The sequence below is a fragment of the Chlamydomonas reinhardtii genome, chromosome 3 (genome assembly GCF_000002595.2).
Source record: "Chlamydomonas reinhardtii strain CC-503 cw92 mt+ chromosome 3, whole genome shotgun sequence".
Lineage (NCBI taxonomy): Eukaryota > Viridiplantae > Chlorophyta > Chlorophyceae > Chlamydomonadales > Chlamydomonadaceae > Chlamydomonas > Chlamydomonas reinhardtii.
The window spans coordinates 2730384-2747410 of NC_057006.1; the positions used below are offsets into that span (position 1 = coordinate 2730384).

General features: G+C 67.9%; 2 protein-coding genes across 2 annotated transcripts in view; one reads left to right on the forward strand and one right to left on the reverse strand.

The window, feature by feature from the left end:
• Window positions 1-333: 333 nt before the first annotated feature.
• CHLRE_03g161750v5 (uncharacterized protein) lies at window positions 334-3401 on the reverse strand. The gene is made up of 7 exons (XM_001703342.2): window positions 3125-3401; window positions 2667-2768; window positions 2265-2453; window positions 1841-1931; window positions 1471-1671; window positions 1239-1264; window positions 334-1086 (listed from the first exon to the last, which is right to left on the reverse strand). Exons 1-7 carry the CDS (start codon window positions 3218-3220, stop codon window positions 874-876), a joined length of 918 nt encoding a protein of 305 aa, XP_001703394.1. The 5' UTR covers window positions 3221-3401; the 3' UTR covers window positions 334-873.
• A 96-nt stretch (window positions 3402-3497) lies between these two features.
• The window catches only part of CHLRE_03g161800v5 (uncharacterized protein), a 29612-nt gene continuing 16082 nt past the window's right edge, over window positions 3498-17027 (forward strand). Inside the window, exons 1-19 of the mRNA XM_043060712.1 lie at window positions 3498-3711; window positions 3928-4163; window positions 4377-4647; window positions 4937-5848; window positions 6104-6559; window positions 6842-7093; window positions 7296-8612; window positions 8981-9205; window positions 9406-9495; window positions 9750-9847; window positions 10081-10204; window positions 10577-10907; window positions 11839-12122; window positions 12366-13237; window positions 13537-13763; window positions 14184-14381; window positions 14596-15017; window positions 15210-15415; window positions 15621-16785. Coding sequence (XP_042925841.1) covers window positions 3628-3711; window positions 3928-4163; window positions 4377-4647; window positions 4937-5848; window positions 6104-6559; window positions 6842-7093; window positions 7296-8612; window positions 8981-9205; window positions 9406-9495; window positions 9750-9847; window positions 10081-10204; window positions 10577-10907; window positions 11839-12122; window positions 12366-13237; window positions 13537-13763; window positions 14184-14381; window positions 14596-15017; window positions 15210-15415; window positions 15621-16785 — 7770 coding nt within the window. The 5' untranslated portion in view covers window positions 3498-3627. The remainder of the gene's footprint in view (window positions 3712-3927; window positions 4164-4376; window positions 4648-4936; window positions 5849-6103; window positions 6560-6841; window positions 7094-7295; window positions 8613-8980; window positions 9206-9405; window positions 9496-9749; window positions 9848-10080; window positions 10205-10576; window positions 10908-11838; window positions 12123-12365; window positions 13238-13536; window positions 13764-14183; window positions 14382-14595; window positions 15018-15209; window positions 15416-15620; window positions 16786-17027) is intronic.

The following is a 17027-nucleotide window of genomic DNA, read 5'->3' on the forward strand; positions in this document are numbered from 1 at the left end:
GCACTTCAGCCGCTTGCTTTCAGCCCATCATGTGCAGACTTCATGCCAGCTTGAGTACCGTAGTACCGGCACGGGCAGCTGTGCTAGGTGAGGCAGATGTGCGTATCCGCACCTGGGTGGGCGCAGTGGTGCTGCGGTGCGCACCTGTGCTAATGAGCAACGCTCGATCAGGCAAGGGTCAGGCAGGTCAGGAGCGGCCGCGGGTTAGGCAAAATAGAGTCGCGCGCCCGCTGACTGCTGAACCGGGTTACGGGAATCTCAGCCAAGCCACCCACCTGCTTGGACCCCCGGATACCGCAGTGCTATGACAAGCTATGGGCCAACAACTCCAAGCTCCTGCATTTCTTACACGCCCGCAGCACTCTGCCGCCGCATATACTTGATTGACTCGCTGCACACCTGCGTCCAGATATGCCCTGCCCTCTCGTTTGTGCGCATCTTGCACAGTGCTGCACTGCTGCTTATCGTAACACTCGTGCCGTACGCATGGATTGTCACAAAACTGCACCGCTGCCCACAGTGTACAAACGGTACGTGAGCCAGGCTAGATGCTTCAGGGGTTTGTGCCTCTAAGAGTGATGTCTCCCCTGGCCTGCCTGCCTATGCATCATTACTGCCCGGCCCATTCCACATTCAGGGCTCGCTGTTCCTCCCGACGCACAACATTCTCGCATTCAGCCGTCGGCCAGAGCGGCCAGACTTCTTTCTCTCGCACCGTTGACCCAGCCTGCCCCACCTGCAACCCCCACCGTACGCCCTCCCAAGTCAATATTACGGGGCCCCATGCACTTGCCAGAACCTAATCACCCACTGAACTCACGCACATGCACGGACACAGATGCCAAGCACACCAGCATTTATGACATGGAACCGCTACCCGGAAGACGCCACCCGCGCCTTCTGCGGCGGCGAGGCGTCCACACCACCCGCTGCCGGCGCGGACGGCTGCTCCTCCTCCGTTCCGGGCACACCGGCCTGCAGCCCCAGCTTGGCCTCAATCTCCGCCAACCGCGCCTTCAGCGCGCTGTTCTCATCCCGCAGCGCCGCTGCCTCGTACAGCAGAACCGGGTTGTCGCCGGCGCCCACCTGGAGCCCGGGGGCATGGGAGGAGAGGTGAGGCGTTGGTCATCCGTGGAGCGGGCGCGGGCGCTGGGGGGCGCGTAGCTGCAAAGTGCATGGGAATACCGACTGAACGCCGTGTCATGCCAACAGACCAAGGCCAAGACCCAGCCACCCACCAGGTTTGATGCAAGAGACTCGAACACTGCGCGGCGATGGGGCAAGCGACATGCGGGGGGGGGCACATCAGTACGATGAGCTCTTGCAATCAAGCCTTCACAAATCCTAGTTACACGAAACCCATGCATATATGTGCGCGTCTTTTACAGCTCAAGTGACACGACGTCCATGCTGCTACAGCATCGCAGTAGAGCACCCACGCACACACATGCAGTAACGTGGTGCACGCACCTGGCATGAGAGCCTTGCCGGTCCCGGCCGCGACCGACACAGCCGCGGACGCGGCAGCCGCCGCGGGCCGCATGAGCATGCCGCCCGGAGTGCCGGTGCCGGCGCGCGGGGTGGGCGCGATGCTAGGGGTGCGGCTGGCGCCGTTGGCGCCGGGTGCGCCCGCGCCGTTGGCGGTCGTGCTGGGGCGGCGGCGGAGTCCACCTGCACATGCCACAAGGTGTTGCAAGGATGTCATGTCGTCATCGGTACAGTACATGCGGTAGGCAGGCTTGCAGGCACCTTGCAGCGGCTGGCGCTGCATTGCACGTCTGCCGCGCCGACTGAACAACCCCATCTGCCGCGCCAGACAGGCCCCACATGGCCACCGCACCTGAGCCTGCGAGACGCGGGCTGCCTGCAGCCTGCTCATCCGGGTCATACTTCTTGATGAGCGCCATCGTCTTCTCAAAACGTGTCGAGTCCTGCAGCAGCATAGGATGCTTCAGCCGCGTCAACACCTCGACGTACCGTAATAACTAATAAGCGTCAAGAGCTGGGCAACGCCCGGCTGCTAGCACGCCTCTCATTGGCACATGCGAGCATGTGAGGGGGGCACCCACAATACGATATCCGAACTCCGGCACCACGGTTCAATGGAGCTGGAACGCAGTCTGACACGCTCTGCCGACTGCATCTTTTCTGCTCGTGGCCTGGAGCCCGGCGCCGCAACTCAAGAGGCATAGGTTACCCTTGGCAGGGTCGTTACCTTCCAAGCCATCCCTTCTCTGCACCCACACGTCAACCCGCCCCCTGACCTTGAGGTCCTTGATCATCTTCCGCTTCGCGTCCATGAGTTTGCGCAGGAAGCGCTCATCCCGCGTCTCGCCGAAGCGCATCGTCCACAGCACGCCGCGCGACAGCAGCGCCAGCACCAGCGGCACCGCGAAGGCCGCCAGGATGGTCACGCTCTTCTTGTACCACTGCTGGCTGCCCACTTGTTGCAGCTGCGTGTGCAGTAGCAGCGCCGTCACGGGCAGCAACACGTGTCAGCAGTGCGATGCTAAAGAACTCCTGTACCTCCCGCACCTCCTCGCCCCCCCTCCAGGCTCCCCAGCTGTCATTCCTGGTAGCTGTTCACAAGCTGCCGCCCTCAGAAGGCCTGCGCTGCGGGACTTCGCAGCAGCCGCAGTAGCAGCACTTGACCCCTGTGAACTCACGTACGCCGTCAAAAGCACCGCCAGGCAGATGGCCAGCGCCGTCGCCCAGAAGCCCACATTGCTGACCGCGTCCATTCGCTTCCGCCGCTTCACTCTCCGGTCCTGAGGGACAGCAGGAGATGTTATTGGGTGGCGACGTCGTGTTGCGTGCGAGGGGTGAGGTGAGCGTGCCGTGTGCCCTTCCCCCGCTGCCAGTAACAGGCCCGGCGGCCCTGAATGGGTCACAGAATGCTGTCTAGACGCACAGCGGTACCGTATGATACATCCCCGCGAACGCAGCTCGGCCCCGAAAGCTGCAAAAGGATCGCGATCGATGCCTTGCGCTGAGGCCGCCATAACGGGGCTCGCTGATGCCCAACATACTTAACATCGTTCTTCATGCCATGACTTTATTAGCATCAAGTGGACTCCACCGCGCCAGGCAACAGCCTTCATTCCCGCCCGCTCGCCCGCCTCACCAATATCTTTGCGCTGTCCTTCTCCAGTCGCTCGAACGACTTCTCATAGTTCGCATAGTAAGTGTCCGTGCCCGCTCGCGAGAACCACTGCCCCATTGCCTTCCAGAAGTCCGCAGCAAGGGTGTCAGCTAACAAAAACAGATGTGATGTGGGAGATGTATTGGACAAACAAACTATTGTTGCATTTGACAAGTGTATGCAGTGGTGAAGAGAACTCAGTGCAAGTACCCGCACCCTCGTGGTTACGTGTGTCACTGAATGCGTGTTGTTGCTGTAGTCATCCTTAGCACTATTGATAAAGACGACCTCGTTTGGGCCGCTGCGTTGAGAAAAACCGATTCCATGCAGCTTTGTGCCGGTCGCTCAAACTGCACCTGTTGGCCGTCCGGTTTTGTTTCATCTTCCTTTGACTGGAGGAATAAACTATTGGCATTTGTGGACTAGCCTAGTTGCGAGAAATGAGTTAAGGGCTTTGTCCAATTTTTCGAAAGCAGCGGCAGACAATGGAACGACCGCTTCAAAGATTTTTACAGCGCTTCCCTGATGCAAGGAACGCGCCCGGCGTTGCAAAGGTGCTGGCGGGCCAGGTGCGTCTCTTGTCATGCTCTTCCGTCGCCGGGCGGCGGCGGCGGCGGCACGTTAGAGCCCTGCGCAAAGCGTCCAAAGGTTTCGTTGGATATAGAAACTCTCTGTCGCGGCCGTGGCCGGGTCCGCGCCAGTTGGCCCTGCCGCGCAACACCGACGACCATCGCCTGACTGCCCGTTTCCCCTGCCCCCACCACCGACGCCCTCCGGCCGCGCAGGCGTCCTTGGATGAGGTTGCCGCCGCGCTCGAGGGCGTGTTGACGCAGCCCATCTACACGCTAGCCCTGGGCGACGCCCTGCGCGCCACCGGCTCACTGCTGCGCCTGCTCAGCTACCTGGTGGAGCGCCGGCTGTCGGCGGACTTGGCTGCAACACCCAGCGCCGATGGTGGCGCGAGTGGCGCCTTCGCCGTCATGCTGGTCACCATCCTGGAGCTGGCGCCGCAGTGCGGCAGGTGCGTGGCTGCGTGCGTGCATGTGTGTACTGTGTGTTGGCAGCTGGCCAAAGGCACCCGAGAGCTGGCTGAGGCTAGCTGATGGCGGGCGCCGCGATGCCGCGGCGCCCATCGCTTTGCACTGTGCGCAAGACGTTGCGCCCCACTTCCTAGACTCGGCCGGCCCGCCTCATCACCGCACCTGCACCACCCGCATGCCGTACCCATCCACAGGGTGGTCCAGCGCTTCCTGGAGTCCAGCGCCTGCATGCCGCCGCACGAGCTGGCGGCAGCCGACGGCGCCGACACCCCCGCCACGGCCGCGGCCGCGGCGGCGCCCCCTGCTGACCTGCTGGCGGCGACGGCGCTGCGGGCGCTGCAGCTGCTGCCGGGTCTGCGCCAGGCGCCCGGCTACTCGGCGGGCTCGTTCATGCGGCTGCTGCGGCACGGCTGTCCGGACGTGCGCTGGGCGGCGGTGCAGGCGGTGGCGCTGCTGCTGAACATGGTGCGGGCGGCCGGTCGGATGTCGGCAGGGGTTCCGGACAGTGTGCGGTCGGGGCCCGTACAGTGTGTTGGTCGGGTGCGGACGCGAAGGCAAGGAGGTGGCAGTTGCAGGCCCGCTTGGGGCCGCGGAGTTGTGCGTTACGGTTTGTTGCGCACGCAGTGTCACAGCGCGGGCGCACGCGCGCCGCACTCGCGCCGTGTCAGCGCATCTGTCCCTTGACCCTCACCGCACCCTCACCCCACCCTCACCGCATCCTCACCGCACCCTCACCGCACCCGCCCTCCTGCAGAGCGATGCGAGCCGCTCCACGCTGGCGGACCAGCTGCTGAGTGTGGAGCAGCAGGTGGCGGCGGTGGCGGCCTGGCAGGCCCGCCGCAACGCCGTGGCCCTGGAGCAGGCGGCCATGTGGCTGGCCGCCCCCGGCAGTAGCAGCAGCAGTAGCAGCAGCAGCCCCAGCAGCGGCAGTAGCAGCAGCGAGGCGGAGGCGGTGACGCGGCAGGAGCAGGTGTGGGCGGGGCTGGGCGCCGCGTCCGCGGCGTCGGACCCGCTGGGGCTGCCGCCGGCGCGCGGCTTCGTGGAGGTGTGCGGCATCGAGCTGCCATGCAAGGATGAGGAAGAGGCGGCGGCCGCCGCCGGCCAAACCGGCGCCGCCGCCGCCCCCAGCACGCCGGGCGGCGACGCCATGACGTCGTACGCCAGCGGGCACTGCTTCGTGGCTACGCCCACGGTGCGGCGCAATCTGGAGGCGGCGGCGCTGGTGTTGTGCCAGGGGCTGCCGCTGCTGCTGGAGGGGCCGCCGGGCGCGGGCAAGACGCGGCTGGTGGAGGAGCTGGCGGCGCGCACAGGCAACGGCGGCGGCCTGGTGCGGATCCACCTGGACGACCAGATGGACGCCAAGAGCCTGTTGGGCGCGTACGTGTGCACGGCCGTGCCGGGCGAGTTCGCGTGGCAGCCGGGGCCGCTGACGCAGGCGGTGGCGGAGGGGCGGTGGGTGCTGGTGGAGGACATAAACATGGCGCCGGGCGACGTGCTGGCGGCGCTGGTGCCGCTGCTGGAGAGCCGCGTGCTGCACGTGAGCAGCCGCGGCATGGTGGTGCGCGCCGCGCCCGGCTTCCAGATCATCGCGACCGTCACCAGCGCGCCGGCGGCGGGCGGTGGCGGCGGCGGGCACGGCGCGTACGGCATGAGCAACATGGTCAAGGTGCGTGTGTATGTGCTGGGGAAGCGTTGGGGAATAGGGGCTGGCCGATTGGGGCAAGGAGCCGGCGGGCAGGAGCACCTAGGCGGGCTGACGGCTGCTGTGAGCGCGGCCCGGTCTTGGGTGTGGCCTTGCATTCATCCTTGGACACATGACAACCCGTTTTCGTTGGCTTTGGTTTAGTTTGGGCTGGTATTTACAACAACCCACATTTGCTGCTGTCACCCATGCCCTTCTTCGCGCCTCTTATTCTTTCAGGAGCTTCTGGGCGGCCTGTGGCGCACGGTTCGTGTGGATGCGCCCTCGGATGCGGAGCAGATGGCGCTGCTGGCTGCAGCCTACCCCGCGCTACTGCCGCTGCTGCCCGCGGCTGTAGCCACTCTGTGCCTCATCCAGGCGGCGGGCGGCCACGACAGCGGCCACCACCGCGAGTCGCTGCCGGAGGCGGCCGCAGAGGCGGCGGCGGCGGCCGGCGGCAGCGCCGCCACCGCGGGCTTCGCCCTTACTGCGTCCGGGCCAAAGCAACAGCAACATAAAGGGAAGCAGGCGGAGGGGGCGGAGGCGGAGGCGGCTGCGCCGCCGCGGCGGGGCGCGTGGCATGCGCTGTCGGAGGCGGCGCTGGCGGCTGCAGGCGTGAAGCGCGGCGAGCTGGCGCTGCACCTGGGCCGCCACTTCTCACTGCGGGACGTGTTCAAGTGGTGCGGCCGCATGGTGGTGAGCGAGCGGGGCTGGCTGGCTAGGCGACACGGGGGGTTGGTGGGTGGATGGGTTGGTGGGTGTGGGGTTGGGGGCTGGTTCCCTATTGCCAGGGGTAAGGAGGCCTGCCTTCTTGGGGCGGGGCCCTGGGCCCAGGGCACGTCAAGTACGCCGGGGCTGGTGAGGAGCGGCCCACGAGGCTGCCTTTGATGCAATGTGCGCGCCATCCCATCTAGTCCGAGCCCTGAACCGCCACCTTCCCCTCCCCTCTCCCTGCCTACCCCTGCCTCCCCACCGCAGCACCTGCACGCCGCGCTGCTGCGGCAGCGCACCTACTCCCAGCTGCTGCGCAGCCAGCGCAAGGCCAGCGAGGCCTCGCTCTCGGCGCTGGCGGCGGGGGCCGAGGCCGCCGCCTCGGTGGCCGCCGCCGCCGCCGCCGCCCCCGAGCTGGGCGGCCTGGACCCGCGGCTGCGGGAGGCGGCGTTCGTGGAGGCGGCGGACTGCTTCGCGGCGCTGGTCGCCAAGCCGGAGGCGCGGCAGCGGCTGCTCAAGGTGGGCGTGGGTGCGAATTTGCTGTGGGCTGTGGGCTGGGTGCTTTGGGCTGTGTGTTGTGGGCATGCCGGGCGTTGTAAGGGGCGCACGGGTGTTGGGCACGGCTGAACCGTGCCACTGAAAGGATTGATCTTGGTTTTAACACTGCGCAAGTTGACACGCGGCTCTGTCCCTGCACACACACACACACGCACACGCACAGGCCCTGAGCGCGCTGTGGTGCGCGCCCGCCGGCTCGGCGGAGCAATGGGAGCAGCTCGCCAAGCCGCAGCTGGCCGTGGCCGACGCCGCCGGTGCCGCGGGCGCGCTGCACGGCGAGCGCCAGCTCGTCGTCGGCCGCGTTGCGCTGCCCATCTCCGAGGACGCGGCGGAGGCGGCCGCCGCCGCCGCCGGCGGCAGCGGCACCTTTGCCCGCACCGGCCACGCCATGCGCGTGATGGAGCGCATCGCCGCCGCGCTCAGCTGCAACGAGCCGGTGCTGCTGGTGGGCGAGACCGGCACCGGCAAGACCACCATGCTGGGCCGCATGGCGGCGCTGGCGGGCGCCAAGCTGGTCAGCTTCAACCTGAGCCAGCAGACGGACAGCTCCGACCTCTTGGGCGGCTTCAAGCCGGTGGAGCCGCGCGATGCGCTGGCGCCGCTGCTGCCCACCTTCATGGGCCTCATCCGCCGCACCTGGACGCGCGGCAACAATGATGAGTACCTGGCTCGTGTGGCCAAGCTGGCCGAGCGGCGCAAGTGGGGCTCGCTGCTGGCGGCCTTCCGGGGTGCGCTGTCCAAACTGCACGACGCCGGCCTCGTCACCGGCACGGGCGCCGGGGCAGGGGCAGGTGCAGCGGACGGGGGAGCGGGCACGGACGCCTCAGCGGCGGACGCGGCGGCGGAGAAAGGGGGCAAGCCCGCGAAGAAGCGGAAGACCGGCGGCGCAGCCGCAGCCGGAGGCGGCGGCGCCGGCGCCGGCGCCGCCGGCGCGGGCATGAGCGAGGGCCTGCGCCACGAATGGCGAGTGTTCTCTGGGGACCTGGCGGCGGCGGAGCGCGCGGCGGCGGTGGCGGAGGGCGGCTTCGCCTTCGCGTTTGTGGAGGGCGTGCTGGTGCAGGCGCTGCGCAACGGCTGGTGGCTGCTGCTCGACGAGATCAACCTGGCGCCGGCCGAGGTGCTGGAGCGGCTGGCGGGGCTGCTGGAGACCGCCGGAGGCGACTCCGGCAGCAGCGCCGGCGGCGCCGCCGCCGGCGGCCGCGGCGGCGGCAGTGTCGTACTGTTGGAGCGTGGCGACACGGTGGCGGTGCCGCGGCACCCAAGCTTCCGGCTGGTGGCTGCGATGAACCCGGCCACGGATGCGGGGAAGCACGAGCTGCCGGCGGCGCTGCGCAACCGGTTCACGGAGATGTGGGTGCCGGAGCCGGCGGCGCGGGAGGACCTGGCGGCGCTGGTGGCGGCGTACCTGGGCGGCGTGGGCGGCCCCGTGCCGCCGGTGGACGCGGCGGTGGACTTTTACCTGGCGGCCAAGGCCGAGGCGGTGAGCCCGGTGGCTCTTGAGGCTTGGGGATACGGACGGGGGGCTGTGAACACCAGCCCAAACCGGGCCAAACTAGCGGAGAACAGGCTTGAATCTCGAACTTGTGTGTGTGTGGGGGGGGGGGTGGGGGGAGTGTAGCCGTTCATATGAAGAACGGGGGGCGGGGCGGGGTGCAGGAGAGACTGCGGAGAGGTTCGGGATGCGGCGTTGGCGTCGGTGCGGGTGGGAGGTGGCAGGCCGTTCCCTGCGCGTGGCCGGCCTCCTGGTATGACCACAGGCCACCGCATCTCCTCACCCCACCCCACCCACCGCCTACGCACCCTCACCCCCACCCCCACCCTCACATGCCTGCCCTCCCACACACACAGGACACGCGGCTGGTGGACGGCGCGGGCCAGAAGCCCGCCTACAACCTCCGCACCCTGGCGCGCGCGCTGGACTACGCCCGCGCCGCCGCGCCCTCCTACGGCCTGCAGCGGGCGCTGTATGACGGCGCCGCTATGGCCTTCCTGACGCAGCTGGCCCCCGGGTCGGCGCCGCGCATGGAGGCGCTCATCGCCAAACACCTGGTGCCGGGCGTGAAGAACGTCAAGGTGTGAGGGGCGGGGCGGGGTTGGGTGATGTTGGGGGAGTTGGGGTTTGGTGGAGGAGTTGGGTTGATGGGGTAGGGGGTTGGGGAGGAAGGAAGGAGTCTTTCGGGCGCTGCCTGGGCGCTTGTGTCCTGCTCTTTACCGCGTGTGCGGGTGTGTGTCGCTCACTGCATCTGACCCGTGTGTGGGCACGCGCACCGCAGTCGCTGCTGCGGGCGCCTCCGGAGCCGGCCGGCCAGACCCACACTCTGTTTGAGGCGTTCTGGCTGGAGTGTGGGCCGCTGGAGCTGCCGGTGAGAAGAGAGGAGGAAGCAGGGGGGTGGGAGGGAGGGAGGGGGTGATTGGTTCCTCCATTGCGAATCAAGGGGAGGGCAAGGAGCGTGGGATGGGGCTGATATGCACGAGCCCGGCAGGGCCCGGGAGGGGCCGGAGGGCGCAACAACTTGAACAGGAAGGGAGTTGCCAGGAAAGGTTACGACACCAGACAACTCGGGTTCAGATGTGCGTGTAACACCATGCCCCCTCGCACGCCCTCGCACGCCCGCAGACCGGCGGGCGCGAGGCGGACGGCGGCGGGCGGCGGTTCGTGATGACGCCGTCGGTGCGCGGCCACCTCACCAACCTGGCGCGGGCGGTGCTCATCAGGTGCACGGGTGTGCATGGGGGGGGGGCGCCGCTCGTGCGTCTCATCCGCACGCAGGAGCGCGGTTGCTTGATCAGTGCGCAGTCATCCCCCCAGCTGCCCAAACTTCCTTCCTGGCATTTCTATCCAAACCCGCCTGCTTCTCCTCCCTTACCTGGCCTGGCGACCACCCACCCAACCCACCACACGTCGCCCCCTCCCCCAAATGATCATGAATGTAACCGCCCCCCTGCAGGAAGCACCCCATCCTGCTCCAGGGCCCCACTAGTGCCGGCAAGACCAGCCTGGTGGGCTACCTGGCCGCGCAGACCGGCCACACCTTCCTGCGCATCAACAACCACGAGCACACAGACCTGCAGGTGGGGGGCTTGAGGCGGTGTGGCGGGGCGCGGCGTGGCGGGGCGTGGCGCCTGGTTGGGTTTGAGGTGGCTACTTGAGGCGGTTGTGCAGCTGTGCGGCCCTGGGCCAAAACTGCCCTAGCTTGGTAGCCTTGGCAGTATCACTCCGGGCTTGATACCCTGCTAGTATAACAGTGCAAAGCGCCCGGCATTCTGGCATTACCCGTCCCCGCCCAGCAACGCATCGCTCACCCCCACGCACCGTCCCCCTCTCCTCCTCACTCTATTGCATTGGGTTTGGTTTAGTTTGGGCTGGTATCTACACCCCCACCACCACCACCACCACCACCACCACTACCACCACCACCACCACCCCCAACGCCCCCCGCACAGGAGTACCTGGGCTCCTACGTGTCGGACGCCGCGGGCCGGCTGGTGTTCCGCGAGGGGCCGCTGGTGCAGGCGGTGCGGCGCGGCTGGTGGGTGGTGCTGGACGAGCTCAACCTGGCGCCCACGGAGGTGCTGGAGGCGCTCAACCGCCTGCTGGACGACAACCGCGAGCTGCTGGTGCCGGAGCTTAACGAGGTGGTCAAGCCGCACCCGCACTTCATGCTGTTCGCGACGCAGAACCCGCCCGGCGGCGCCTACGCCGGCCGCAAGGTGCTCAGCCGCGCCTTCCGCAGCCGCTTCCTGGAGCTGCACATCGACGACATCCCGGACGGAGGTGGGAATTGGGCGTGGGGTGGGCTGGGGTGGAATGATGGGGTGATGGGGTGGGGTGATTGGGTGGGGTAGGTGTTTCCTTGAGGCGTTTGGTGTTCTTGGGGCCGGACCAAATGATTGGTGTGTCAGGTTCCATGCCAGCAGCCGTTGGAGCTGCAGTCAAGCGTCATCGACGCCGCCAGATGGCCTCGCGCACCCACCCAAACGACACATAATCCGCCCGAAACCCATCCCTCAACCCTCACCCTTCACACACACACACACACACACACACACACACACACACACACACACACACACACACACACACACACACACACACACACACACACACACACACACACACACACACACACACACACACAGGGATTTGGGACGCGTGATACCTAGCTTGTCTGCTGCACGCCGCCTCTCTTGTCGCCGTTGCCATTCACATGCCCGTGACACTTCCTCGCTGCCGCCCTATGCCCATGCTTCCACATTTGCCTATAGGTGAGCTCGACTACGACCAGCGGGCGGGAATCTGGGAATTAGGCGTGCTGGGTAAACGTTGTTTAGCGCGCCCAGGGTGCGGAGCATGGACGCATACAGGTGCAACGCGGGGTCAGGCCGAATGGTCGCCCGTGGGGTTCCAGGCTTATCGCGGGTAAGTATGACTACCTGGGTCACGGCAACCACGCGACGCTCGGTAAATTGGTAGGTATTGGTAAGTAACTCCGTCGCGTCATTGGGCGGGCTTTCGTTTCGTTTTTTAACACACACACACACACACACACACATACACACACGCACACACACACACACACACACACACACACACACACACACACACACACACACACACACACACACACACACACACACACACACACACACACACACACACACACACACAGACGAGCACGGCACACGCCCCGATCACCCGCGCACAGAGCTGGCGGAGATCCTGGAGAAGCGCTGCGCCGTGGCGCCCTCCTACGCCGCCAAGCTCGTGGCGGTGCAGCGCGAGCTGCAGCGCCGCCGCAACGCGCACTCGGTGTTCGCGGGCAAGCACGGCTTCATCACGCCGCGCGACCTGTTCCGCTGGGCGGAGCGCGGCGCCATTGGGTACGAGGCGTTGGGCGCGGACGGCGCGCTGCTGCTGGGCGAGCGGCTGCGCAACCCGGCGGAGCGGGCCGAGGTGGTGGGCGTGCTGGAGAAGGTCATGAACGTCAAGGTGCGGTACAGCGGCGTGCGTGTGTGTGGGGGGGGGGGGGTGGCGGGGGGGGCGCCTGTGGCGGCTTCTGGGTAGGGCGCGACTGGTTCGTGTGGATGTCGGGTGTGGTGTGTGTGGGGTGCCGACAGGCGGCCGCGTGCATGGGGCAGCGGGATGATGCAGCGCTCGCCGCGGCTCCTTGTTCCAGGGCTCCCTCCCTCCTTCACTCCTTGAGTAATTATGAATGTGACCCTCCCTGAACAGGTTGACCTGGAGGCGGTGTACGCGGCGGAGGGCGACGCGCCCGTGCGCGCGCTGCAGGCCGCCCTGGCCGGCGGCGAAGCCGCCGCGCCCGCCGACGGCGCCGACGGCGCCGCCTCCTCCTCCGCGCCGGTGACGGCAGCGGAGGCGGTGGAGGCGCTCCGCGGCGCGCTGCGCGGCGTGGTGTGGACTCGCAGCATGCGGCGCATGTACACCCTTGTGGAGCGCTGCCTCAAGCACTCGGAGCCGGTGCTGCTGGTGGGGGAGACCGGCACCGGCAAGACCACTGTGTGTCAGCTGTTGGCGCTTATGCGCGGCCAGACGCTGCACATCCTCAACTGCAACCAGCACACCGAGACCTCGGACTTCCTGGGCGGCTTTCGGCCCAGCCGGGGGCGCGAGCGCGCCGCCGGGCGGCTGCGCGCCGCCGCGGCCGCGGTCGCGGTGAGCCCGCTGCTGACCGTGCTGGGCGTGGCGCCGCCGGCGGTGCCGACGGCGGAGGAGCTGACGCCGCAGGCCATTCCGCCGCTGGCGGCGGCGGTGGCGGAGACGGTGGCGGCGGCCGCGAAGGCGCTGGGCGAGCTGGATGCCAAGAAGAAGAAGGAGGGCAAGAAGGCGTTGAAGGCCGCGGTGAAGAAGGCGAAGGAGGAGGCGGCGGCGGCGGGCGCGGCGGCGCCGTGCGCTGCTCTCGATCTGGACGAGCAGGCGGTGGCGCTGGCGGCGGCGGGCGCCGCGGCGGCGGAGGCGGCGACGGAGGCGCGCGCGCCGTTTGTGTGGGTGGACGGGCCGCTGGTGACTGCGATGCGGCGCGGCGACATGATCCTGGTGGATGAGATCAACCTGGCGGAGGATGCGGTGCTGGAGCGACTCAACAGGTGCGCGCGTGTGCATGTTTGTGCCTGTGTGTGTGTCTCTGTGTGTGTGTGTGTGTGTGTGTGTGTGTGTGTGTGTGTGTGTGTGTGTATGTGTGTGTGTGTGTGTGTGTGTGTGTGTGTGTGTGTGTGTGTGTGTGTGTGTGTGTGTGTGTGACTTGATATGTGCCGGGGGGCCGGAGGGCCCAAGGGTTTGGAAGGATGCCGGGCGCGGCAAACACGTACCGTATGCAGGGCTCGCGGTCACCGCTGAACATGTCCCTTCCCCTCGTTCCCTTTGCCGCTCTCCCTCTCCCCTACAGTGTTCTGGAGCCCGGCCGCACGCTGACACTGGCGGAGCGCGGAGGCGAGGGCGCGGAGGTGGTGGTGGCGGCGCCCGGCTTCCGCCTGCTGGCCACCATGAACCCGGGCGGCGACTTTGGCAAGAAGGAGCTGAGTCCGGCGCTGGCCAACCGCTTCACCACCGTGTGGGTGCCGGCCATGGAGGACGCAGAGGAGATGCGGGCCATCCTGGAGGCGCGGCTGTCGGGTGAGAGAGTGTGTATGTATATGCATGTGCATGTGTGTGTGTGTGTGTGTGTGTGTGTGTGTGTGTGTGTGTGTGTGTGTGTGTGTGTGTGTGTGTGTGTGTGTGTGTGTGTGTGTGTGTGTGTGTTTGGGGGGGGGGCGCTTGTAATGAGATGCGGTTGAGGGGTGGCAGGGCTGGAGTACTGAAGCGGGTTGGGGATCGTACGGCCGGGGTTGCGGGGCTGTCGCATGCTGGTGACCAGGGATACGTGGCGGTGGCTCTCCTGTACCACGGCACCGACGACCTGCTGAAGGCGTGGCTGCCCTCAACCCCCGCTGCAACCACCACCACCGCCAACAACGCGCCTACTCCACTAATATTCCTTGGCTACGCCTTCATTTCTTATCAAATGATCATGATGTAACCCCCACCGCCACGCAGCCTCGTTCGACCGGGCTGCCATCGCGGAGCGCCTGCTGCGCTTCTGGCAGGAGTACCAGCGCCTGCAGCCGCCCGGCGGCCGCCAGCCCTTCTCCGTGCGCGACCTGCTGGCCTGGGTGGGCTTTGTCAACGCCACCGCACCGCACCTGGGGGCGCTGCCCGCCTACGCCCACGGCGCGCACCTCACACTACTGGACGGTGAGCGGTACGGCAGTTGATTGGAGATGCCTTTTACTGCATGCCGTATTCGCGGCCGCACCCCCAGTCGGCAGCTCATTACGCGTGTAATATCCGTTTACCCCGTGTGTAATAACCGTGTACGCCGTCTTGCGCAACGCTACTGTGTAAAGCCCATCGTCGTTGCTGACGACGCCGCTCCCCACCTGCCACTCCCGACCTCCCAATCGCGCAGGCATCGGCCTGGGCGTGGGCCTGCCACCCACCGCCGCCGCCGCGCTGCGCGCCGCCCTAGCCGCCTTCCTCGCCTCCCAGCTCCCGACCGAGCTGGCCGCCCACGCACGCCTTGCGGAGGGACACCTGGAGGCCAGCGCCGGCATGACCGCCGCCGGCCTGCTGCCGGCGGCGCCGCCGGCGGGGCAGTGGGGCATCGCCCCCTTCTTCGTGCCCACACGCCTGGACCCGAACGACCCGGAGGCGGCGGGGCCGCGGCGCGGCGCGGGCGCGTTCGCGCTGCGCGCACCCACCACGGCTCGCAACGCCTTCCGGCTGCTGCGCGCGATGCAGCTGCGCAAGGCGGTGTTGCTGGAAGGCAGCCCGGGTGTGGGCAAGACGTCGCTGGTGGCGGCCCTGGCCAAGTCGGTCGGCCAGACGCTGGTGGGTGCGGGGTGCGAGCGTTTCAGACTGTGGGCCTTACCGGCAGCTCTCGGCACGTGGGCACGATGTCGACACGATGTCGCCATGCCTCTTTCCTTCCTTCCTCCAACCAGTGTCCCCGCTCCCCGCTCCCCGACTTACCGTACCTCAAAACCTCAATCTTTACATGCACACACGCCCTGCAAACCGCAGGTCCGCATCAACCTGAGCGAGCAGACGGACATGATGGACCTGCTGGGAGCCGACCTGCCCGCCCCCGGCGGCGCCCCCGGCCAGTTCGCCTGGGTGGACGGGCCGCTGCTGGGCGCGCTGCGGGCCGGGCACTGGGTGCTGCTGGACGAGCTGAACCTGGCGGGGCAGAGCGTGCTGGAGGGGCTCAACGCGCTGCTGGACCACAGGTGGGGGAGCGCGGTTGTGTGTGTGGTGGGGGTGGGGAGAGGGAGGGGTGGAGGGAGCGGAGAGGGCTGCTGCCGGCGTATGGGAGGGGCCGGCGTTGTTGCTTTGTGGTGAGCCTGTTCCCCTGCTTGGTCAGTGCTCCACCTGGCCGCGCGCCGCCTTCACACACATACACACACGCCTCCCTGCCTCCCCCCGCCCCCACAGGTCCGAAGTGTTCATCCCCGAGCTGGGCGCCGTGTTCCGCTGCCACCCCGACTTCCGCCTCTTCGCCGCGCAGAACCCCGTGGGCGAGGGCGGCGGCCGCAAGGGCCTGCCGCGCTCCTTCCTCAACCGCTTCACGCGTGTCACGGTGGAGCTGCTGCGCCGCTCCGACCTGCTCTTCATCGCCGGCACGCTGCACCCGCGCGTGCCGGCGCCGCTGCTCACGCGCATGGTGGACCTGTTGGATGCCATGCAGGCCGCGGCGGCGCCGCAGGCGGGCGGAGGTGGAGGTTCGGGCGTGGAGCCGGCGGCGGGCACGGTGGTGGCGGCGGACACGGCGGGCGAGGGGGAGGAGGAGGGCGGCGCCACGGGCCGGCGGCTGGCGGCGGCGGCGGGCGTGCGCGACTTCGCGCTGGCGGGCGGGCCGTGGGAGTTCAACCTGCGAGACCTGCTGCGCTGGTGCGACCTGGTGGAGGGCGCCGTGCCGCCGCCGCCTGCTACTGCTGCTGCTACTACTGCTGCTGCTGCTACTGCTGCTGCTACTGCTGGCGCTGCTGCGGGCGCTACAGCCATGGAGACGGAAGGCGCTGAGGAGGCGGAGTCGGCGGTGGCGGCGGCGGAGGCGGCGGCGCTGGACGCGGCGGCGCAGCACTTTGCGCGCATGCTGTTCGCGCACCGCCTGCGCACCGGCGCCGACCGGGCCAAGCTCGCCAAGCTGTTCGCCGCGGTGTGGAGCGCCGGCGGCGGCGCGAGCCAGGCGCCGGGCGACCGCAAGGCCCTGGCGGCGCACGGCCCCAGCTGCTGGACTGAGGAGCCGCCGGTGCTCCTGTCCCCCACCACCGCGGTGGTCGGCCGCGCCATCATCAAGCGCGCGGCGCAGCCGTCGCCCGGCGGCCTCAGCCCCACAGTCGCCTCCGGCGGCGGAGCGCCGCAGCTGCAGCTGCTGCCCTGGTCGCTGCCGCTGCTCGAGAGCCTGGTGCAGGCGCTGGGCCGCGGCTGGATGGCGCTGCTGGTGGGCGGGCCGGGCAGCGGCAAGACGTCGTTGGCGCGCGGCGCGGCGGCGCTGGCGGGCGTGGGGTTGCTGGAGGTGGCGCTGACGGCGGGCACGGACACGAGCGACCTGCTGGGCAGCTTTGAACAGCTGGAGCCGGAGCGGCGCGTGCAGGAGGTGAGGCGGGGCAGGGTGCGGGGCGGAGTAGGTGAAAAGGAGAGCGGGGGAGGGTAGGGGAAAGGAGGACAGATGGGGTGCGGCCTGGGCGGCAGGAGCGGAGCAGGGTGAGGTGTGCATGAATGAGGTTGGCGGTCCCACGTCTGGGATGAGGTTGCGGCCGTTCATCGGCACGCGTTGCATGTGTTGCATGTGTTGCATGTGTTGTCACTCACCTTGTGCGACATCTGCGTTCACCTGCA

What these genes read in the sequence shown, in the direction of transcription:
- CHLRE_03g161750v5 (XM_001703342.2), bottom strand. Translation starts at nt 3,220, where the DNA reads ATGGGGCAGTGGTTCTCGCGAGCGGGCACGGACACTTACTATGCGAAC. An exon ending in CGGTGCTTTTGACGGCGTAC is followed by an intron (nt 2,454 to 2,666) that starts GTGAGTTCACAG and finishes CTGCACACGCAG; the next exon opens with CTGCAACAAGTGGGCAGCCA. An exon ending in AGATGATCAAGGACCTCAAG is followed by an intron (nt 1,932 to 2,264) that starts GTCAGGGGGCGG and finishes ATGCTGCTGCAG; the next exon opens with GACTCGACACGTTTTGAGAA.